Source organism: Phyllobates terribilis, unplaced genomic scaffold, assembly GCF_046119375.1.
Source record: "Phyllobates terribilis strain yellow unplaced genomic scaffold, ASM4611937v1 Scaffold_11__3_contigs__length_659146591, whole genome shotgun sequence".
Taxonomy (NCBI): domain Eukaryota; kingdom Metazoa; phylum Chordata; class Amphibia; order Anura; family Dendrobatidae; genus Phyllobates; species Phyllobates terribilis.
This window is the reverse complement of record NW_027362771.1, coordinates 107520158-107541907: the sequence shown is the minus strand read 5'-3', so window position 1 is coordinate 107541907 and position 21750 is coordinate 107520158. Positions and strand designations below refer to the sequence as shown.

The following is a 21750-nucleotide window of genomic DNA, read 5'->3' as shown; positions in this document are numbered from 1 at the left end:
AAGCAACTTTTTTTCTGCTGCTGGACTGATCATTCTTTCTAAATTAACGGGTAACATCTATTTTCAATGAGTACAAATTTTCTCTATTACTTAAAATAGATGACCGTTGGTGCTCAAACTTCTATGTAGCTTGCAGCAGAATGTGTCCGTCTCCAGCTCCTCCTTCCATTCTAAATAAAACATTTAAAAAGAAATAAATAATCAACTGTAGTGTTGAGCGAGTATGTTCCATTAACCCTTTCGCCGAGCTCCGAGTACAGTCATGGCCAAAAGTTTTGAGAATGACACCAAAATTATATTTTCACATGATCTGCTGGCCTCTGGTTTTTATTAGTGTTTGTCTGATGTTTATATCACATACAGAAATATAATTGCAATCATATTATGAGTACCAATAGGTTATATTGACAGTTAGAATGAGTTAATGCAGCAAGTCAATATTTGCAGTGTTGCCCCTTCTTCTTCAAGTCCTCTGTAATTCTCCCTGGCATGCTCTCAATCAACTTTTGGACCAAATCCTGACTGATAGCAGTCCATTCTTGCATAATCAATGCTTGCATTTTGCCAGAATTTGTTGGTTTTTGTTTGTCCACCCGTCTCTTGATGATTGACCACAAGTTCTCAATGGGATTAAGATCTGGGGAGTTTCCAGGCCATGGACCCAAAATCTCTATGTTTTGTTCCATGAGCCATTTAGTTATCACCTTTGCTTTATGGCAAGGTGCTCCATCATGCTGGAAAAGGCATTGTTGGGCGCCAAACTGCTCTTGGACGGTTGGGAGAAGTTGCTCTTGGAGGACATTCTGGTAACATTCTTTATTCATGGCTGTGTTTTTAGGCAAGACTGTGAGTGAGCCGATTCCCTTGGCTGAGAAGCAACCCCACACATGAATGGTTTCAGGATGCTTTACAGTTGGCATGAGACAAGACTGGTGGTAGCGCTCACCTCTTCTTCTCCGAATAAGCTGTTTTCCAGATGTCCCAAACAATCGAAAAGGGGATTCATCAGAGAAAATGACTTTGCCCCAGTCCTCAGCAGTCCACTCCCTGTACCTTTTGCAGAATATCAGTCGGTCCCTGATGTTTTTTCTGGAGAGAAGTGGCTTCTTTGCTGCCCTCCTTGAAACCAGCCCTTGCTCAAAGAGTCTCCGCCTCACAGTGCGTGCCGAAGCACTCACACCAGCCTGCTGCCATTCCTGAGCAAGCTCGGCACTGCTGGTAGTCCGATCCCGCAGCTGAAACAGTTTTAAGATACGGTCCTGGCGCTTGCTGGTCTTTCTTGGGCGCCCTGGAGCCTTTTTGACAACAATGGAAGCTCTCTCCTTGAAGTTCTTGATGATGCGATAGATTGTTGACTGAGGTGCAATCTTTGTAGCTGCGATACTCTTCCCTGTTAGGCCATTTTTGAGCAGTGCAATGATGGCTGCACGTGTTTCTTTAGAGATAACCAAGGTTAACTGAAGAGAAACAATGATACTAAGAACAAGCCTCCTTTTAAAGTGTCCAGTGATGTCATTCTTACTTAATCATGACTGATTGATCGCCAGCCCTGTCCTCATCAACACCCACACCTGTGTTAATGGATCAATCACTAAAACGATGTTAGCTGCTCCTTTTAAGGCAGGACTGCAATGATGTTGAAATGTGTTTTGGGGGTTAAAGTTCATTTTCTGGGCAAATATTGACTTTGCAAGTACAGTAATTGCTGTTAAGCTGATCACTCTTTGACATTCAGGAGTATATGCAAATTGCCATTACAAAAAATGAAGCAGTAAACTTTGGAAAAATGACTATTTGTCTCATTCTCAATACTTTTGGCCATGACTGTAGTTACAGCTGCTCGGTGTTCTGTTTAAATCACTCCCGTGTGCATGATTTGCGACTGTTTGACAGCTTTATTACATGTAATGCAAAAGAAACAATCATTCCTCACATGTAATAAAGCTGTCAAACAGTTGCAAATCATGCACACAGGAGTGATTTAAACATAACACCGAGCAGCTGTAACTACTCGGTGCTCACCCGAGCATACTCGGCGAAAGGGTTAATAGAACATACTCACTCAACACTAATCAACTGTCATCTAAGTGATGGGACAATATGATTGAAAATAAATTATCAATCCTGGAGAAAGCAGATTTCTCCGATAAATATTAGATATGCTTATTTTCATGTGTATTATTAATTTATTAAAGTAAAAATAATTAAAACGCTGGATACCCTTTCATTTAATGAATTATGCGTTCAATTTTAGTTTCATTCTTCAAGTCTGTAGAAGAGGAACATAGCAGTAGAGGTGATCCCCATGTTGAAGGTACACAGCTATCCTGCATGAAGACTCTAGTGTAAGACTGTGTATTTTCTTATGGTTGCTGTGCTAAACGGCAATTAAATGGTCAGAAACGTGTCTGTACACTATTTTAGGCGTCTCCATGTCTTGAGACTTTTTAAAACCAACTCTGTATGGCAGCTTGTTTTTTTTGTGGGTCAAAAATTTAGAGGTTTAATTGTAATTATTTTGAAGGGTACATATGATTCACTGGGTGAAAAAAAAATTTCACCATCGATTCTTTAAGCCATGTAAAATATGTGGTTCTCTTTATTCTATGAATTTACACACCAAATTTATATAGTTAGTCTTGCTTTTGCTGAATGAAATCGTGTTACAGGGAAAGACTGCTGATCTCGCAGGTGGAACCGACAGCCATCCATGACGTTCTTTTTTCATCCTTAATTGTTAAATCTGTTTTTTTTGGCAAAATTTTCTCGTCCCCACTAGCTTCTACTTGGTAAAAATAATAACTCAGGTGTTACCAACCTTTCTCAGGTCCAGCACTGCCTCAGTCGGGAATGTCACAATGTGTATGCACCGTCAGTTTGAAAACGTAATACTCAGAACGCTCATATGGATAGTTACATAAAACAAGAAGCCCAGAAATGCTCAAATATGTAATTTTCTGATTTTAAATTCCCTTCAATAGCACCTACACCTGTCTGCTGTACAAGACAAGATCCCAGTCCAAAAATAATATGACTTTAGGAGGTGATAATGTATCTAAAATTAGAAAGGACGCAACTTTGCTTATTTCTTAACTTCCTTTATGTGTACACAGCAGACCCCTGTGTATTCATGGTTACAGACGGGAAAAAAAAAAAAAAAAAGTACAGGTTAGCAAGAAGACCCCCCCCCCAAAAAAAAACTACAGAATCAGCCTACAGAGGCATTCCCATCTCAGTAAGTGATGGCATAATGTTTTTTTGTGGGGGTGGCCAGGTTCTGACCCCCAACAATACAGAGAATGAAGGTGGTTGCAGCTATGTGTTACCTTACTTTTCTCCAACTTACAAGAAGGGGAATGGCATTGCAGTACCCACTAACAACTGCACAGTACAGAGAACTAAGTTGGTTCATAATGTATATAGCATCACGTGCCTTTAAAATTACATGGTAAAAGTATCCATATATACATAGGAGCATTTTCTTTTTTTAAACAAAAGGTGCATTTTAAGACTACTATTCCCTGCTTCTAGAGGGTAGAACAAAATAAAAAGCAAACTACATTTCACTAATGTGCAATGCATCAAACAAATCAGTCAAATTTGATTTATGGGGAATATTTTTTTTTATCCAGGACAGGTCATTTATGAGAAATTCTCAAGAAGTTTTTCATACGTTTAATACAATACAAAACTGAAAACCTATGGCATGGAATCAAACCATTTATGTTTTACACTGTCCCTAAGCTGCGTCATCCGACTCAGGTTGAACAAGGTGAATCTGAGAAGAACAAATGATTCTACTACTTCCCTACTTTAACCCAAATTCACATAACCATGACAAGAAGTCTGAGGCAAAAGAGAATTGGCTATATTCATACCTCTTGGCTGAAGCCAGCTGTAACCAGAGAACAATTATTAAAGGGAATCTGACATGTTGAAAATGGCACCTGATCTGCAGGCAGGATGTTATAGAGCAGATCAGATTGATATACATTTTTATTGGAAAATTATATATAATACCAGCATTCAATTCATTGAAATCCTGGTGTTTGTATGCAAAAGAGTCCAGTGGGCAGTCCTAGTCCATGATTGACAGCCATCTGCATACAAGAAAGATCATCAATCACTAGTCGGACTGCCCATTGGACTCATACATACAACCACCAGAGATTTCAATGCATAAAATACAAATTATACTGAATCTTTTCCCAAAAAACTATCATTCTGCCCAGCTTCTCCTTCTCTATACCATGCTGTCCACAGATCGGATTGCATGTACAACATGGTAGGTTCTCTTTAATCATTTATCTTTGCACAAGGTTTCTAAAGCTTGCAATATCCATTGCATCTTTAGGGTTTCTTCCCTACATTGACTTCTATGGAAAGTAAAGCAGCGAAGAAAAAAAAAAAAAAAAAAAGCTGAAAAAGTTTGTGGTGTTTTTCCTTCTTTTTAACATTCTTAAATAGAAAATTGTTCTATGAACATCAATTTTCAGCAGGTTTTTGTCTTGTACCACTCTAGGAGGTACCAGACTGTTAAAGGGAGTCTATAAACTAAACTAGTTTTCTATATAAGGATACTGCAATTATAGACAGGTCACATGGAGGTGGCACTGCTCTGCAAAGCTTTCCGTTACAGATCTTTTAGACGCAACATGATTTAATTTTTAACCATAACATTTTGGAGCTGAACATTGACTAAAAAATAAATAAATAAATAAATAGTGGTTTTAAATTTTTTGACAAGTTTCTGCAGACTCAAGTAGGCAGTTTTCTGTTCATAAGGTACAACAAACCATGCTGTAACACTAAATTGCTTGTATGGTTCTCATACAACATTCAAAATAATATATAATAACCTGACTGTTTCTCTGAATGGATCTGTAGCACACTGCTCAGTGTCTTAGTGAATAAAGGAGTTATGAAGAATGATACAACCACCCACATTTCGTTACACGCAAATAAAAAATAAAAAAAGGACGTATTCCTGAAGAGTGAATAGCATTTAGATGAGAGGTACAGGAGGATTTGGGATGTGCAGGACAAAGGTTTTACACCTGTCTGAGGTATTGGGGTGATCACTTTATGCAAGACTTGGATGGCAGTGCAGACAACAAATAGGCTCAGGATGACCTGGAAGCTCCCTTTTAACTGGCCAGCAATTTAAAAGAACAAATTCAATACCGCTTCTAGAATATTTGCCACAGGCGAATATTCATAAAGAAAAAAAATCAAAATATACAAACACACCTACAACAATTGAAACAACACTTTTTTGTTCTGTTGTCAGCCTTCCTCAGGATGCATTGGAGAACTAAAAAGGTGTTCATTATGGAACACACAGAATTGGGTTCCCGTTGTTACGCTCTGGGCTCATGTCTTGGGGCATTCGTTTGAAAACAAGGCCTTAGCCTTTGGGCACAACCAGATTTGCCACCTTGTTAGTTTAATTAATATCCTCCCCAACCCTCCCCCCCAACAGTCACCTTAGACAAGAATTAATCACATGCCTCTATTTGCATGTTATCCCCTTGGGGCAGTGCAGAACACATCCTTCCAAAAGCCATCAATATAAAAATAAAGCAATCCCACAGCACCCTTTATGTAAAGGTTTGTAACACGGTAATGAGATATCCCAACTCCAGCAGAATCACTGGTAAATGAGAAATTTAGAGTACGGATGATCCTGCCTCAGGCTAATCCTTCAGCAATTGATTGGAACTTTTGGCTCTCCCCCTTATACTCTACTCCCCCAAACAATTCCTATCTGTCATGAAGGTTAGAAGGTTTGTGGAATGCTCTTGGTGCAAGTCTGTTGGTGGTGGCCTGAAACAGGCACCCAGACACTCTCATTCATACGTCCACCTTACGAACAGAACTCCGTTTGTAGTATGATGTTTCCTGAGAGTGCTAATTCTCTTCAATTAGATTTAAATCCAGGTCCGCAAAATCGTGCTGGAAGAGCATTGCCTGGGAGCAGGACGAGTGATCCCTCCTAGTCATATCTTCTTCACTAAGTGCCAATGTGCAAGTTGTAACAGGACTTCCAGAAGTGCAAGGAGATTCCCCATGACAAGCCATAAAAGGAGAAGAGCTGCCTTCATCAAAGTTATCCAAGAAACACATAGCACCAGCATTCTGCAAATAAAAAAAACAGTACATGAAAAACCTGGATAGATTGAACACTCTTGACTTTGCTTAGCATCAAACAAAATCCACGTTACCTGGTTCATCTTGTAGAAGTCCAGAGAAGGACGATGCCACCGTGCATCTTCCTCGTGCCTTCGCTTGATTCCACATTTCCTTGTGTCAAGGTCACAAGGTTGCGATTGGCTGCGGGGCAAACATTGCTGTCGCCGGACCAGCTCTGGTGTGGAAGGTGGGGAGCTGCTGGCTGAAGGAAGGAACCGTCCTGCATCCTTGATGTGTACAGGAGAGAGGGAAAACCGGCGCTGCAATGGAAAGCAGCTTGGCCCTTCTGCGTTCTCCCAGAATATAGTGGTTGGGGAAAGGGTGTAGGGACACGGTGACTCCCGGCACAGAGCCAGGCTAAAGAAGGGAGGACTGTTGGCTTGGATGCAGCGAAAAGAGGCACTGGGGTCATTTTGGAACCTGAGACTGGAGACCCCTTGGGATGGACTTTGAGTCTGCACTCCCAGTACTGCTCCAACCCCACCACTATTACATCTCCTCTTAACAGGAGTCCACACTTTAGAACCACTAGGCCTCCAAATAGGCCTCCAGCGCGATAGGTCCTCTGGCACTGATAAGGAGCGGCAGTGTCTTTTTGTAGGTGGGGCTGGAGGTGTTGCAGAGCTCCCTTCCTCAGGTGCTTGTGAAGGGCTCCTGCTGTTTGGGGAGTTCTCTCTACTAAGAACAGGGAAATGAAGACTCAGACTGGAAAGATGATGGCAACCAGGTCGGATTCCGTCTTCAAGTTCAATCCGCGGACAATGACTGACAAGCCCCCAGGAGCGCTCTTCTGTAGAAAAGAAATAAATACAGTGTTAGGTTAGATGCCACAATAGGAGACCTAAACACATTGCAGTAAATTACATGCTGTTAAAGATGACTGTCTTCATAGATACAAATCAAATAACCAAAACACAAAATAATGTTAAAGTGTGTTAGAACTAAAGTTCTAGGTCTTGTTCTCAAACACACACTTCAGATACTCCCTATAGATTTGTGGGCAGTAAAATTAAAATGGTTATCCAGCAAATACAACTTATCTTCTGTTAAGTGGGCATTTTTCTAGCAATTTGGGCATGTCAAGAGAGAAAAAAGGAAGAAAAGACCAGCGGAGAACGAGAGCGCTTCAATTTTTTTTATTTTATTTTTTTAATTTATTTATAAAACCACCATAAAAGCCTTTTGCAAAAAAACAAAACAAACAAACCAAACAATTCCTCTGCTAAATCATCCCCTATAACGCTCTAAGACATTCTACTGATATAGCCATTTATCCTATTTTTGTGCTTTCCCATGGAAAATTAATTGCTTTGCCAGAAGTAGCATATAACATCCAATAAAAGATAGAGCTCTGAATTGCCTACTAACTAAAGGAAACCAGCATGAATCAATGCCTGGCTGTGGCATTTCAGAATACACATGGCTGACAAGCCTCTCTATAAACACACACAGGAGAGAACTGTCAATCAGCAGTAGATGGTAGGAAGCCATCCGGGGGCCATGCTGGACTAGTAAAGTGTCTTCCTTTAGCCACTGGCCAGCTTTCCAAGTTGTTTTCTCCAAAATGTCTCAGAATAAAACATAGCTGACTGCAAAAGAAACAACCCTCATTCCAAATGATAAGCCTTAAAGAGGGGCTCTGTCACCAGGTCAAAAGTGGTCAGATTTTGCCTTTATTTTATTACTGATACTCAACTACATATTCTGTTTCTTGGTTTTTATAAAATCCACTATATCTTTCCAGACACATGGGCCTTTTTAGTGTCAATTTTTATGGTCTTCACCAAGCAGGTGTTACGACTTCAGAGAATCTTGCGAGTATCTTTATGAAGGATGCTCTGCATTACACTGAGCGACAACCCCTTGTAAAGATTACCGGTATATAAATGTGGGCAAAGAAAAAAAAAATGTCTATATCTCTGGAACCATATAGCAGATTTTAAATTCATTATAATAATAATAAAAAAATAAATAAATAAAAAAAAAAACACACATTCAGGGGAGCAGCGAGAATAAAATAAGGGCAAAAACTGGCTACAGGTCCTACAAGCTTATAAGAGTTTGGATGTTCTATACCCAATTTATCTATACAGAGCATACACCAATCTTCTGATCTGGTCTATGGGCACAAAGGGCCAATTTAGAATTACTACACTATTTTATCAGTCTTCAAAGTACAGCATGACTGAAAGTGTTGGCACCCCTACGAATGTTCCACAAAATGAAGTATTTCTCCCAGAAAATTATTGCAATTACACGTTTTGTTATTCATATTTATTTCCTTCGTGTGTATTGGATCAACACAAAAAAAAACAAAAAAAAAACAAAAAAAAAAAAGGAAAAAAATATTCAAATTAGAGATAAATTTCACACCTCAAAAATGGGCCGGACAAAATTGTTGGCACCTTTCCAAGATTGTGGGTAAACAACTGTTTCAAGCATATGATGCTCGTTCAAACTCACCTGTGGCAAGTAACAGGTGTGGGCAATATGAATATCACACCTGAAACCAGATAAAAAAAAAGGGGAGAAGCTGACTCAATCTCTGCATTGTGTTCCACACTAAGCATGGAGAACAGAAAGAGGAGAAGAGAACTGTCTGAGGACTTGAAAACCAAAATTGTTGAACAATATCAACAATCTCAAGGTTACAAGTCCATCTCCAGAGAGCTTTCATTTTCTGGAACAATTTCAAGGGTGCCAACACTTTCGGCCATGACTGTATGAAGGGTATATTGTCATATTTAGTTGTAACGGCTGAAAATCTTCCATTGGATTTATTTCAATAGAAATATTTTAATACTACCACTGAAATCTCTCTAAAAAAAAAACAAAAAAAAAACCACTAGATTAAGTGGTCAGTAGTACCACCCAGTCTAAATCAATGTAGCACTCAACAGGTTAACACAAGTCTCAGACCCTTGATAGCCTTTTAGATCTCAGAGTTCTTAGAGGAATTATGCCAATGTAGTATGATGTATATACCTATATACAAGTACCAGAATCCACAGTAATACATTTTAACCATATTATCTAGTCTGTACCAAGGTAACCTAAAAGGGTAAGGCAGATCTCTCGAAAGATAAAAATTTATGTTTAGTTTAGCAAACATTCAGACCAGGTTTAAAACTTAATATGGCATCATTTATTTAGCTAAAAGAAGTTTTCCTAGTAATCTATTTATCATCCATCAACAGGATGGTGTGTCTGCCCACTTGGACCCCAAACAATCGAGAGAATGTAGTCCTAAAATCCTCTGAATGGAGCAGTAAGTATGCATGTGTAACAGAGAAAACAAAACAAACACACGAGATGACACTCAAAGTGGATCCAGAACAAAAACACATATGGATGCTATGATTGGGGGGGACGGACAGACGACGACTATACTTTTAAGAAACCTGTGTGTGAACAAGAGGGATAACCCAAATAGCTGGCCGTTATATGACTTCTATCCTTCATTTTCACCATTTTCCCCCTCTCAACAGACTCCCCTTTAATGGACTGAGCTGGTGGGAGGTGACTAACTGCAATGATCTTTCCCATAGACAAAACAGTGGATTCCTGCTCTTCATTTTTTTTTAAGCCACACAGTGAGTAGCAGCAACAGCATGGAGGACATTATACTGCAATACTGAGCTGTGTGGATGTGAGTCAAGATTTTGGAATAAGGTAAAAATGTGTTAGAAAGTTGTGCACAAACTGTCTCCCTCTCCCCATTTCCTTACTGTACTTCTTACTCTTCATCCCCTACCTCTATTCAGAGAGTATAATAAGAACTGTAATCGAACACCACAGCGAGCTAAGTCAATCATACAGAAAAGATTTATTAAAAATTTCTACTTTCACATGATGGATGCGAAGAATGAAGTGTTAGCATGGATGGAAAATATACAGTTGTGGGTAAAAGTTTTGAGTGACGCAAATTTTGGTTCTCAAAGTTTGTTGCGTCAGTGTTTAGATATTTTAGTCAGAAGCTTCTACGGTTCCTGAAGTACAATCATCAGCATTTTGTAAGTTCTTAAACTTTTATTAATAAATACATCAAGATTATACAAAGACTCAGTATTTAAAGTGTTGACCCTTATTTTCCAAGACTTCGGCAATTCGCCCTGGCATCATGGATATGGGGTTCTGAGACAAATCCTGACTGATGACCATCCATTCTTGTTAAGACAATGCTAGGAGCTTATCACAATTTCTGGGTTTGTTTGTTCCCCAGGTTTTTGAGGAATGACCACAGGTTCTCAATGGGATTGAGATCTGGCGAGTTTCCTGTTGATGGACCCAAAGGTTCAATGTTTTGTTCTCAGACTCACATATTTATCACTTTTGCCTTGAGACAAAGAGCTCCATAGAGCTGGAAAAGCATAGAAGTTGCTCTTGAAAGATGCTTAGATACCATGTTTAGAAAAGGGGAGCGCTACCATGAGTTCTGTGTCATGCTAACAAAAGCATCCCGGAGACCATTTGTATGTAGGAGAGGCTTTTCATCCAGGTAAGTGGGCTCACTCACAGTTTTGCGCAAGACCAAAGAATGGCATCTAAACATCCTTCAAGGAGAAACTTCTCCCAACAATCTAGGAGCAATTTGGTGATGAACAATGCTTTTTCCAGAATGATGGAGCACAAGGTAAAAGTGATAAGTGGCTCAGGGAACAAAACATTGACATTTTGGATCCATGGCCAAGAAACTCCACAGACCTCAGTCTCATTGAAAACCTGGGTGGGTAATTTTCTGGCTGTTACGATCCCACCACTCGCTGTGTCCTAGGGACGCTGTGAGTGACAACTCAGCCACCCTATGGATAGGAGGGTGTGTCGGGCTGTCAGTGCCAGCTCAGCCGCCCTATGGATAGCAGGGGCATGTTAGTGTAGTGTTTGGGATTCCTCTAGGGGTTTTCCTTTCCAAATAATTGCCAGTCTATTTAACTGGCTGGCAATGTTAGGTCATTGCTAATTGCAGCTTTGCTCTAGAGGTGTGTGTGTTTGCTCTGTGCTCTTTGTGTGGTAGTCTGATCTTCGCTGCTCAACCTTTGATTTATCTTGACCATCTGTTTGCCTAGGCCTTTTGTCGTGATTTGTCGCCATCTTTTTCGAATTCTGATCTCGGACCGTTTCCTGACTACACCTTTGTCTCACCCCTGTCTATGATGTACCCTCTTGGCTTTTGACCTCAGACCTCTTGACTACCCAGCCTCACGGCTTGTCCAGGAGTAGTGACTAGCGTCACCCTAGCCTTAGTTACCAAGCACATACTGTTGGATGCATTCAACATACAGTACAGACCAAAAGTTTGGACACACCTCATTTAAAGAAATTTCTGTATTTTCATGACTATGAAAATTGTACATTCACACTGAAGGCATCAAAACTATGAATTAACACATGTGGAATTATATACTTAACAAAAAAGTGTGAAACAACTGAAAATATGTCTTATATTCTAGGTTCTTCAAAGTAGCCACCTTTTGCTTTGATGACTGCTTTGCACACTCTTGGCATTCTCTTGATGAGCTTCAAGAGGTAGTCACAGGAAATGGTTTTTACTTCACAGGTGTGCCCTGTCAGGTTTAATAAGTGGGATTTCTTGCCTTACAAATGGGGTTGGGACCATCAGTTGTGTTGTGCAGAAGTCAGGTGGATACACAGCTGATAGTCCTACTGAATAGACTGTTAGAATTTGTATTATGGCAAGAAAAAAGCAGCTAAGTAAAGAAAAACGAGTGGCCATCATTACTTTAAGAAATGAAGGTCAGTCAGTCCAAAAAGTTGGGCAAACTTTGAAAGTGTCCCCAAGTGCAGTTGCAAAAACCATCAAGCGCTACAAAGAAACTGGCTCACATGAGGACCGCCCCAGGAAAGGAAGACCAAGAGTCACCTCTGCTTCTGAGGATAAGTTTATCAGAGTCACCAGCCTCAGAAATCACAGGTTAACAGCAGCTCAGATTAGAGACCAGGTCAATGCCACACAGAGTTCTAGCAGCAGACACATATCTACAACAACTGTTAAGAGGAGACTTTGTGCAGCAGGCCTTCATGGTAAAATAGCTGCTAAGAAACCACTGCTAAGGACAGGCAACAAGCAGAAGAGACTTGTTTGGGCTAAAGAACAAAAGGAATGGACATTAGACCAGTGGAAATCTGTGCTTTGGTCTGATGAGTCCAAATTTGAGATCTTTGGTTCCAACCACTGTGTCTTTGTGCGAAGCAGAAAAGGTGAACGGATGGACTCTACATGCCTGGTTCCCAACTGTGAAGCATTGAGGAGGTGTGATGGTGTGGGGGTGCTTTGCTGGTGACACTGTTGGGGATTTATTCAAAATTGAAGGCATACTGAACCAGCATGGCTACCACAGCATCTTGCAGCGGCATGCTATTCCATCCGGTTTGCGTTTAGTTGGACCATCATTTATTTTTCAACAGGACAATGACCCCAAACACACCTCCAGGCTGTGTAAGGGCTATTTGACCAAGAGGGAGAGTGATGGGGTGCTACGCCAGATGACCTGGCCTCCACAGTCACCAGACCTGAACCCAATCGAGATGGTTTGGGGTGAGCTGGACTGCAGAGTGAAGGCAAAAGGGCCAACAAGTGCTAAGCATCTCTGGGAACTCCTTCAAGATTGTTGGAAGACCATTTCCGGTGACTACCTCTTGAAGCTCATCAAGAGAATGCAAAGAGTGTGCAAAGCAGTCATCAAAGCAAAAGGTGGCTACTTTGAGGAACCTAGAATATAAGACATATTTTCAGTTGTTTCACACTTTTTTGTTAAGTATATAATTCCACATGTGTTAATTCATAGTTTTGATGCCTTCAGTGTGAATGTACAATTTTCATAGTCATGAAAATACAGAAAAATCTTTAAATGAGGCGTGTCCAAACTTTTGGTCTGTACTGTATACTACCAGATACATATTTCTGATCCCATATTGGATGGGTTTGGTTCATATACATCAATATTTATTTATCCCATACCAGTTCTGAGATTTATACCATAATTTGGGTTGGTACTACTGATTTGCAGTATCCAATTCAGTGGCCTGGTCAGTAAGGAGTGGCTGCTTGACAGGAGTTCTGGGGATTGACTCCTACCTCCTGGCATCCGCAACTTTCCTTTTTATTAGTCAGCCTGGTGCGGCGTCATTGTAGTGGCACGACACGTGACATCACATCAAATAGGAGTCGTGGATATTTACGCTACCTGTTGCGTTTATTAATTACCGAGTACAGGTTAAATGGTATCGGTTTGGTTCTTGCATGCACTTTGGTGCACATCACATTTGTTTCTAGCATTTAGCACTGCCTTTTTCTGTAGGTTGTAATGTGCACATCCAGCCTTTGCAGGAGCTACAAACTGCTGATCAGAGGGAGGTGATAGACTCCAGCGAACTGACATGGATCACCTATTCTTCAGATAGGTCATCAATAGCAAAGTCCTTGACAACCCCCTTCAAGAATTTACCACTTTTTTTTTTTTTTTTTTTTTTTCATTTGTTACATCCAAGCAACCTATATTTACTGTCCCATCTTCTTCCCAGTCTTTAGTATGGAGCGGAATCCTCTTGTATAGCAGATATATGCAATACTGATAATACTACAGTTATGCAATTCATGCAGTAAAGCTAGACCTGCAACACTTCGGGGAGGGGGGGGGGGGTGTAGCTTATTTTTTGCAAAATTACATTATTTTGCTAAATTGCTGCAAAACTATGAAAAAAAAAAAAAAAAAAAAAAAAAAAAACTCAATATGATCAACATGTGGGGAAAAAAAATTAAACTCCTCATTCCCTGTTAAAGGTAACCGTTTGTTTGATTAATGCTCATTCCTCCACACCGGAAAACTAGATGAAGATAGAGGAGTTGTAAGCAGCCTGCCATAACCTAGTCAGCGGGAGAGGCCAAGAATGGGGTTTATAGTCCGGTAGCACAGCTTACCCCAGCTAATAAGCGCTTCATCAATTATCACATTATTGTTGTGAGCTGCAGTGTTACAGCATAATCTATTGAGTAGAAAATTCCAGGTTACCACAATACTGATCTGCACACATGTCTCCAAGAGACAGAAGTTTAAGGTGTCAAATGTGCACATATCCATTTGTTTGGGGGGTTTTTTATTGTTTTTTTTTCTCTCTACAGAATGCAAAAAAAAAAAAAATTACGTTTGCTGTGCTTTTTTCTTTAAAGAAAAAGGGGGAGTTAAAAAACATCTGTTTTTATAAAACTGCAGTATATGGAAGACGTTTGCATCAGCTTTTTCTGCGTTCCCCCTCCTCCCCCCAGAAAAAGAAAAAAAAAAAAAAAGAAAGTTACGTGATCTCTTGACACTCCTGCCCTGGACTTTCAAAAAGCACGGAACAAAGCAAAAAAAACAAAAACAAAACACACCACCACACACACTGGCCTTACACATGTTGTCTACAAATTTAACATCCACCTCTATTATATTTGGATCACCTACTTTACAGAGGATATCGCTGTTCAGGAAGAACAGACAACAAAGCGGTAATAAAGATAGGTAGATTTCAAGCAGTATTACATACTTAGTAATTTTATTCAAGAAACGTTATATTTAAAGATCAAAATATGTTGCCAGGATTTTGGCACCTAATCAGAGAGCAGAAAAATGTAGAGACAAAGACCCAGATTCCAGTGATGTGTCACTAACTGGGCTGCTTGCTGCATTTTTTATAAAAATCCTTGTTTTATCAGCAGATTATCACTAGAGGACTAGTAAATCTGCTGCCGGGTAGTCCTCCACATTCATGAGCTCTGTAGAACCCCGTCCCCCCCACTGATTGTACTGTGCATAGGCAGAAAGCTGCCAATCAGTAGTGTGGGTGGGGTTATACAGAGCTCAGCATTCAGAGAATTGGCAGATCTGCAGCAGATAAAACCGTGATCAAATCAAAACTGCAGCAAGCAGCCCAGTTAGTGCCACATCACTGGAATCTGGGTCTTTGTTTCCACATTATACTGCGCTCAGATTAGGCGGTAGAGCCCCTCTAAAGCACAACTGCTATTTATAACTAAATTAATATGAATTGATGAGAGCAATCTATGAATAGCTTCAGAACCGGCCAGATATCAGACAGCAACTACCTCCTCTCACAGAGCCATCATACATATAAGTATAAATACATACCATATATAATAATATGTCCATCCTTCCCCAAAAATTAAAGCTGCAAAATGACGCACACAAAACCAACAGTAACAGTGAAGGATACGTTATGCAACAGGATACATACATGCAGACTGATGTAACCTGGAATGGCAATTAATAGGAATTTTTACCTATTATTTTTGGATTAGATTTATGAATGTAAAAAAAAAAAAAAAAAAAAAAAAATATATATAGAAGTTATACTTGACATCCAAAACAGAATACTTTTAAAAAGGAACCGCACACTAACATGCTTTTAACACTTTATTTCAGTTTTCTGAATAATTTTTAATATCTCGGTTTCCCTCCACATTTAGATGTCATACAGTTGAGTGCTGTGATGTCCCTTGGATCCCAGTTTTGAGCACGGTGACGTTGAGAATATTTCAGGTAATTGACCCTTCATTAGGCAATTTAACGGTAGAAGAAAATGGCTGCACCAAGAATCCAAAGTTTGGCGTTATGTCCGCTGACTGAAAACCAGAACGTCAACCAGATGGTCTGCCCTTAAGAAACCCAACCCCTAACCTTGGATTCTTGATACAACCATTTTTTTCTACCGTTAAATTACATAATGAAGGGTCGATTACCCGAAATATCGCTGTACTCAAGTGTATGCTATCTAAATGTTGCGAGAACCTTGGATAAAGAAAACTGAGAAAATTGAAAAAAGGTGTTTGAAACATATTTAGTGCCTGGAGTGTGGTTGACAACCAGTAGATCCTGGGAGGTCAGCTCCAGTGGGGTTTGCCCCCATCTCCAATATTACACAATGTGAGGGGAGTGCAGCCAGCACGGCATCTTCTGGAATATTTTACATACAGTCAAACGTAATCTTTCCATTTAGAGGCCCAGTAATTAGATCAGCCATTTTGCAGAGCAGCACATGCAAACATCTGCCCATTGTGATAGTACAATCATTCATGGAAAGTGGCAAATGCAAGTAATGCCCACTGCACCTTCACAAACACTCATTTACCTGTCACAAAATGGTACGGACTGCTGCACCCCTCAGGGTCTGGATGATCAGGCAGTGGCTAAGAGAGACACAAACATAAGTGAGAGCTGTTGCAAAGGTTTCACAATCCAAATGTGTCTCCATAGTGTATTAAAGAGATTCTCCTACAACTGAGATTACATAATAGTCTTCAGGCCCCTTCCTATATCGCATCCAGTTAAAGAAAAGATCTGGTCATGACATGGCTGGCACATCATCATTATCAGACACATACTATCCACAGTTTTAACAGGCTTTCCCCCTCTAGGCCTGCAAATATGTGCAAGTTTGATATATTCCTAGATCCTAAGGGCTCTTTCACATGTCAGCGATTTTCTCGCCCATGAAAATGCGGTCCTAGCACCATCAGTTTCATCAGTCTCTCAGATGGTGGAAAAGGCAAAAAAACAATAATCAAAAAACACTGATGGAGGGTTCTCAAGCTTGTCCTATCAAACAGTCCATGTAAAACGGACAACACACGATGACATCTGAGTGCTTCAGATTTTTATTTTTTTTCCCCTTCAGGCATCCATAAACTTGCATTGGCCAATTTGTAACACCCTGATCAATATAGACAGGTCTCCAATGTCTATGTGCAGACCACTTGGTCCGAGAGAAAAAACAAACAAAATAAAAACAACACACATACAGACATATGAACTACCCAATATAGACTATCAAGGGTACAAGTGCAATCCATGAAAAATATGGATAGCACTTGTAAGAGAAAAACGGACGTCTGAATAAGCCCTTAGAGCACATATGTCAAACTATGGCCTACAGGGTGAGTATATTTGGCCCGCGACACCATGGCCCATGATGCCGGGCGAGTGCCCTGGCCGGCATCGCACTTTCAACTATATCGGCATCCTAGATGGCGATACAGTTGAAAGCAATTGTGGAGGAGGGAGCGTCAGCCAATGCTCCCTCTTCCATCGTTGCCTCTCGGAGTCTGAAGTCTCAGCGCAGCGGGTGCAATGACGTCATTACAATGCACCAGCTGTACGGATTTGTGCAGAGGAACTGAGGACACCATGCCATGAAGAGACCAGAGCAGAGGGGGAACGGGGAGAGGTCCACTGGGGGTGGAGCATAGAGGGGAAGTGCAGGCTGAACAGGCAGGGAGCTGGATAACAGTTAGGAGGGATAGAGGGAAGAAGTATAGGAAGGCTGGTTCAGAACCGGCATTATTGGAGCACGACAGACCCTCTGACCGCCGGGGGAGTGTATGCTCCAGTAATGAGGGGGAGGGGGGAAGTGTAGGGCAGGCAAGACAGGTTCTGGTAGTGGGTGACTATTATTAGGGGGACAGACAGGGCAATATGTCACAAAGACCGGGATCGCCGAACGGTGTGCTGCCTCCCTGGCGCTCGAGTCCGGCACATCGCGGATCGGGTTGACAGGTTACTGGGTGGGGCTGGCGAAGACCCAGCGGTCATGGTCCACATCGGCACCAATGACAAAGTGAGTGGTAGATGGAGGGTCCTTAAAAATGATTTCAGGGACCTAGGTAGGAAGCTTAGGGCAAGGAGCTCCAAGGTAGTTTTCTCAGAAATACTACCAATCCCGCGAGCCACACAGGAGCGCCAACGGGAAGTTAGGGAGGTGAATAAGTGGCTAAAGAGTTGGTGCAAGGCAGAAGGGTTTGGGTTCATGGAGAACAGGGCCGACTTCGCGGTCGGCTACAGGCTCTACCGTAGGGACGGGCTGCACCTCAATGGGGAGGGTGCAGCGGTGCTGGGGAAGAAGATGGCTAATAGGTTGGAGGAGCTTTTAAACTAGAGACGGGGGGGGGGGGGGGAACCAAGGAAATAGGTGGGATGTGAGGCAAGCAAGGGGGAAGGGGAGAAGTGAATATAATGAGGGTGGAGAGGGGGGTGGGGATAGTACAGTTAGATCGTTAGAGAAGAATAGGATGCTAAATAACCCCAAAGTTTTATCTTGCATGCTGACCAACGCAAGAAGCCTGACCAATAAGGCGGATGAGCTACAGGCGCTTATATCGGAGGAGAGGTATGACATCGTAGGTATAACAGAGACTTGGGGGTAAATTTATTAGATTATAGTTTATTTAGAAGGGACCGGAAACAGGAGAAAGGCGGAGGAGTCTGCTTATATGTAAAGTCATGTCTAAAACCCAGACTAAGGGAAGATATAGGAGAGGGAGAAGAGGGGGTCGAGTCCATGTGGGTAGAGATAGAGGGAACTAAAAAATATAATAAAATATTACTGGGGGTCTGCTATAAGCCACCAAATATAACAGAGGAGAATGAGAATCTGCTATTAGGACAAATAGACAAAGTAGCAAAACATAATGAAGTGATTGTAATGGGGGATTTCAACTACCCGGATATGGACTGGGAAACAGAAACCTGTAGATCTCAGAAAGGAAAAAGGTTCTTGACAAATATTAAGGATAATTATCTCTCCCAACTAGTGCAGGAACCAACGAGAGGGAAGGCCGTGTTGGACTTAATATTGACTAATAGGCCTGATAGAATAACTGAGGTACAGATAGGGGGGCACCTAGGTAATAGCGACCATAATATTATCGACTTCAAAATGCCCTTCAGTAGGGTCATCAATAAGGGAACAACAAAAACATTAAACTTTAGGAGGGCGAAGTTTGATCAGCTGAAAGAAAACCTTCAACTTATTGACTGGGACAAAGTTCTTAATCAAAGGAATACGAATAGTAAATGGGAAACCTTCAAAAGAATTGTGAATACTCAGTGCGAGAGATATATACCGTATGGGAATAAAAGGGCCAGAAATAAGAGGAAACCAATATGGTTGAACAAGAACGTAAAAGGGGCGTTAAATAGCAAAAAAGAGGCATTCAAGAGATTAAAACAGGAAAACAGTAAGGAGGCACTAATGTGTTACAAGGAAAAAACGAGAACCTGTAAAAAACAAATAAAAATAGCGAAGGAGGAAACAGACGTATTGCTAGGGAAAGTACATCAAATCCCAAACTGTTCTTTACGTATATAAATAGTAAAAGGATTAAATCGGATAATATTGGACCGATAAAAAGTGAGGAAGGCAAAATCATAGAGAAAGATGAGGATAAAGCTAATCTATTAAATAATTTTTTTTCGACAACCTTCACAAAGGAAATAGAACTAACAGGAGAAATGAGAAGTGACAAACTTAATCCTCCACTAAGTATGACAAATCTAACCCAAGCTGGGGTACAGAAACGCCTCAGTAACATTAAAATAAACAAATCACCAGGACCTGATGGCATACACCCACGGGTACTAAGGGAACTAAGTAATGTGATAGACAGACCGTTATATCTTATATTTAAGGACTCTGTTGAGACTGGGTCTGTGCCACTTGATTGGCGACAGGCGAATGTAGTGCCAATATTCAAAAAGGGAGCGAAAAGTGACGCCGGAAACTATCGGCCGGTGAGTCTGACGTCCGTTGTGGGCAAAATTTTTGAAAGCTTCATTAAAGAGGCAATTACGGAGCATCTTGATGCTAATAATCTTTTAATCCCAAACCAACATGGGTTCATGAGGAATCGCTCCTGCCAAACAAACCTGATTGACTTCTACCAGGAGGTTAGCTCTCGAGTAGATCAGGGGGAACCAGTGGATGTCGTGTATCTCGACTTCTCAAAAGCGTTCGATAGCGTGCCACATAATAGGTTGGTATACAAAATGAGAATGATGGGGCTGGGGGAAAATGTCTGCAAGTGGGTATCTAACTGGCTAAAGGATAGAAGGCAGAGGGTGGTTATAAATGGAATATTCTCAGATTGGGTAAGCGTCACTAGTGGGGTACCACAGGGATCTGTACTAGGCCCAATGTTATTTAATATCTTTATTAACGACATAGTCAAAGGGATAAATAGTAAAATATCAATATTTGCAGATGACACAAAGTTATGTAAAACAATTAATACAAAAGAGGACAGTGCAGACCTACAGAGGGATTTGGATAAGCTGGGTAGGTGGAGCATTAAATGGCAAATGAGGTTTAACGAGGAGAAATGTAAGGTCATACATATGGGAAGGAAAAATGGAAGTCACCAGTACTCACTGAATGGGAAATCATTGGGGAATTCAGAGATGGAGTAGGACTTGGGCATCTTGATTGATAGCAAACTAAATTGGAGTGTCCAAAGTCAGGCCGCTGCTGTAAGGGCAAACAGGGTAATGGGATGTATCAGAAGAGGTATAGCTGCAAAGGATGAGAACATTGTTCTTCCACTGTACAGAGCACTGGTCAGACCACACTTGGAATACTGTGCTCAGTTATGGGCCCCAATATATAGAAAGGATATAAATGAGCTTGAAAAGGTACAAAGGAGGGCAACAAAATTAATAAAGGGAATGGAGGGACTGCAATACCCAGAGAGGTTGGCAAAACTAGGACTATTCAGCCTGGAAAAGAGAAGGTTGAGGGGGGACATAATAAATGTGTACAAATATGTTAGGGGACAGTATAGAGATCTTGCCCGGGATTTGTTCAAAAGGAGGGATATTACGGTAACAAGAGGGCATTCACTAAGACTGGAAGAGAAAAGGTTTCAGCACCAGCATAGGAAGGGGTTCTTTACGGTAAGAGCAGTGAGAATATGGAATTCACTGAGTGAGGAGACGGTAATGTCGGATTCACTACACCAGTTCAAGCGGGGACTGGATGCATTTCTAGATACCAGGCAGATTTTAGCATATACTTAAAAATAAAATAAAATAGTAGGTTGATACAGGGATTTATTCTGACTGCTGGTTTCAGAGTCGGGAGGGAATTTTTCCTCAGGTGAAGATTGGCCAAATCATTTGGGGTTTTTGCCCTCCTCTGGATCAACTTTAGCAATTACAGAACTAACAGGTCGAACTTGATGGACGCAAGTCTTTATTCGGCTTTACAAACTATGTTACTATGTATTTATTTATTTATTTATTTTTTTTTATGTAGGGACCCTTCTACTGTATGGAGCAATATGTGGGGCCCATTATATTGTATGGAAGGCAATGTAGGGCCCCATTATAATGTATGGAGAACTATGTGGGGCCCATTATACTGTATGGAGCACTTTTTGTGACCATTATACTGTATGGAGGGCTGGGTGGAGAATCATACTAGGATGGGGTCAACATAATGTGCATGTGGAGGGTACCATGGAGGAATTCACTGTGGGGGTATCATACCGTGTTTGGGAGCACTTTTGTTTGCATCATACTTTATTATCTGTATTATTGAAGGTTTTTTATCCTTTGTTATTACATATTTAACTTTAGCCATTGGGCCATATGCTTTTTACTCCTCTCACGTAGAATAAAATATTGGAATAATATCATATGTTAAGATCTATTAATTAAAATTTACTTTGTCCTTGGGACAACCCCTGTAAGTTTGTTTCCATATGGAAAA

General features: G+C 40.9%; 1 protein-coding gene across 4 annotated transcripts in view; it reads right to left on the bottom strand.

Moving 5' to 3' along the window:
* Positions 1 to 1959: 1959 nt before the first annotated feature.
* FAM53C (family with sequence similarity 53 member C) overlaps positions 1960 to 21750 on the bottom strand; it is a 31590-nt gene continuing 11799 nt past the window's right edge. For 3 of the 4 annotated variants that reach the window (XM_073651430.1, XM_073651429.1, XM_073651431.1), the window contains exons 3-5: positions 16339 to 16396; positions 6225 to 6982; positions 1960 to 6138 (exon numbers count right to left, since the gene is read on the bottom strand). In XM_073651430.1, coding sequence (XP_073507531.1) covers positions 5911 to 6138; positions 6225 to 6982; positions 16339 to 16396 — 1044 coding nt within the window. In that variant the 3' untranslated portion in view covers positions 1960 to 5910. The remainder of the gene's footprint in view (positions 6139 to 6224; positions 6983 to 16338; positions 16397 to 21750) is intronic. The other variant, XM_073651432.1, reaches the window with a different exon arrangement.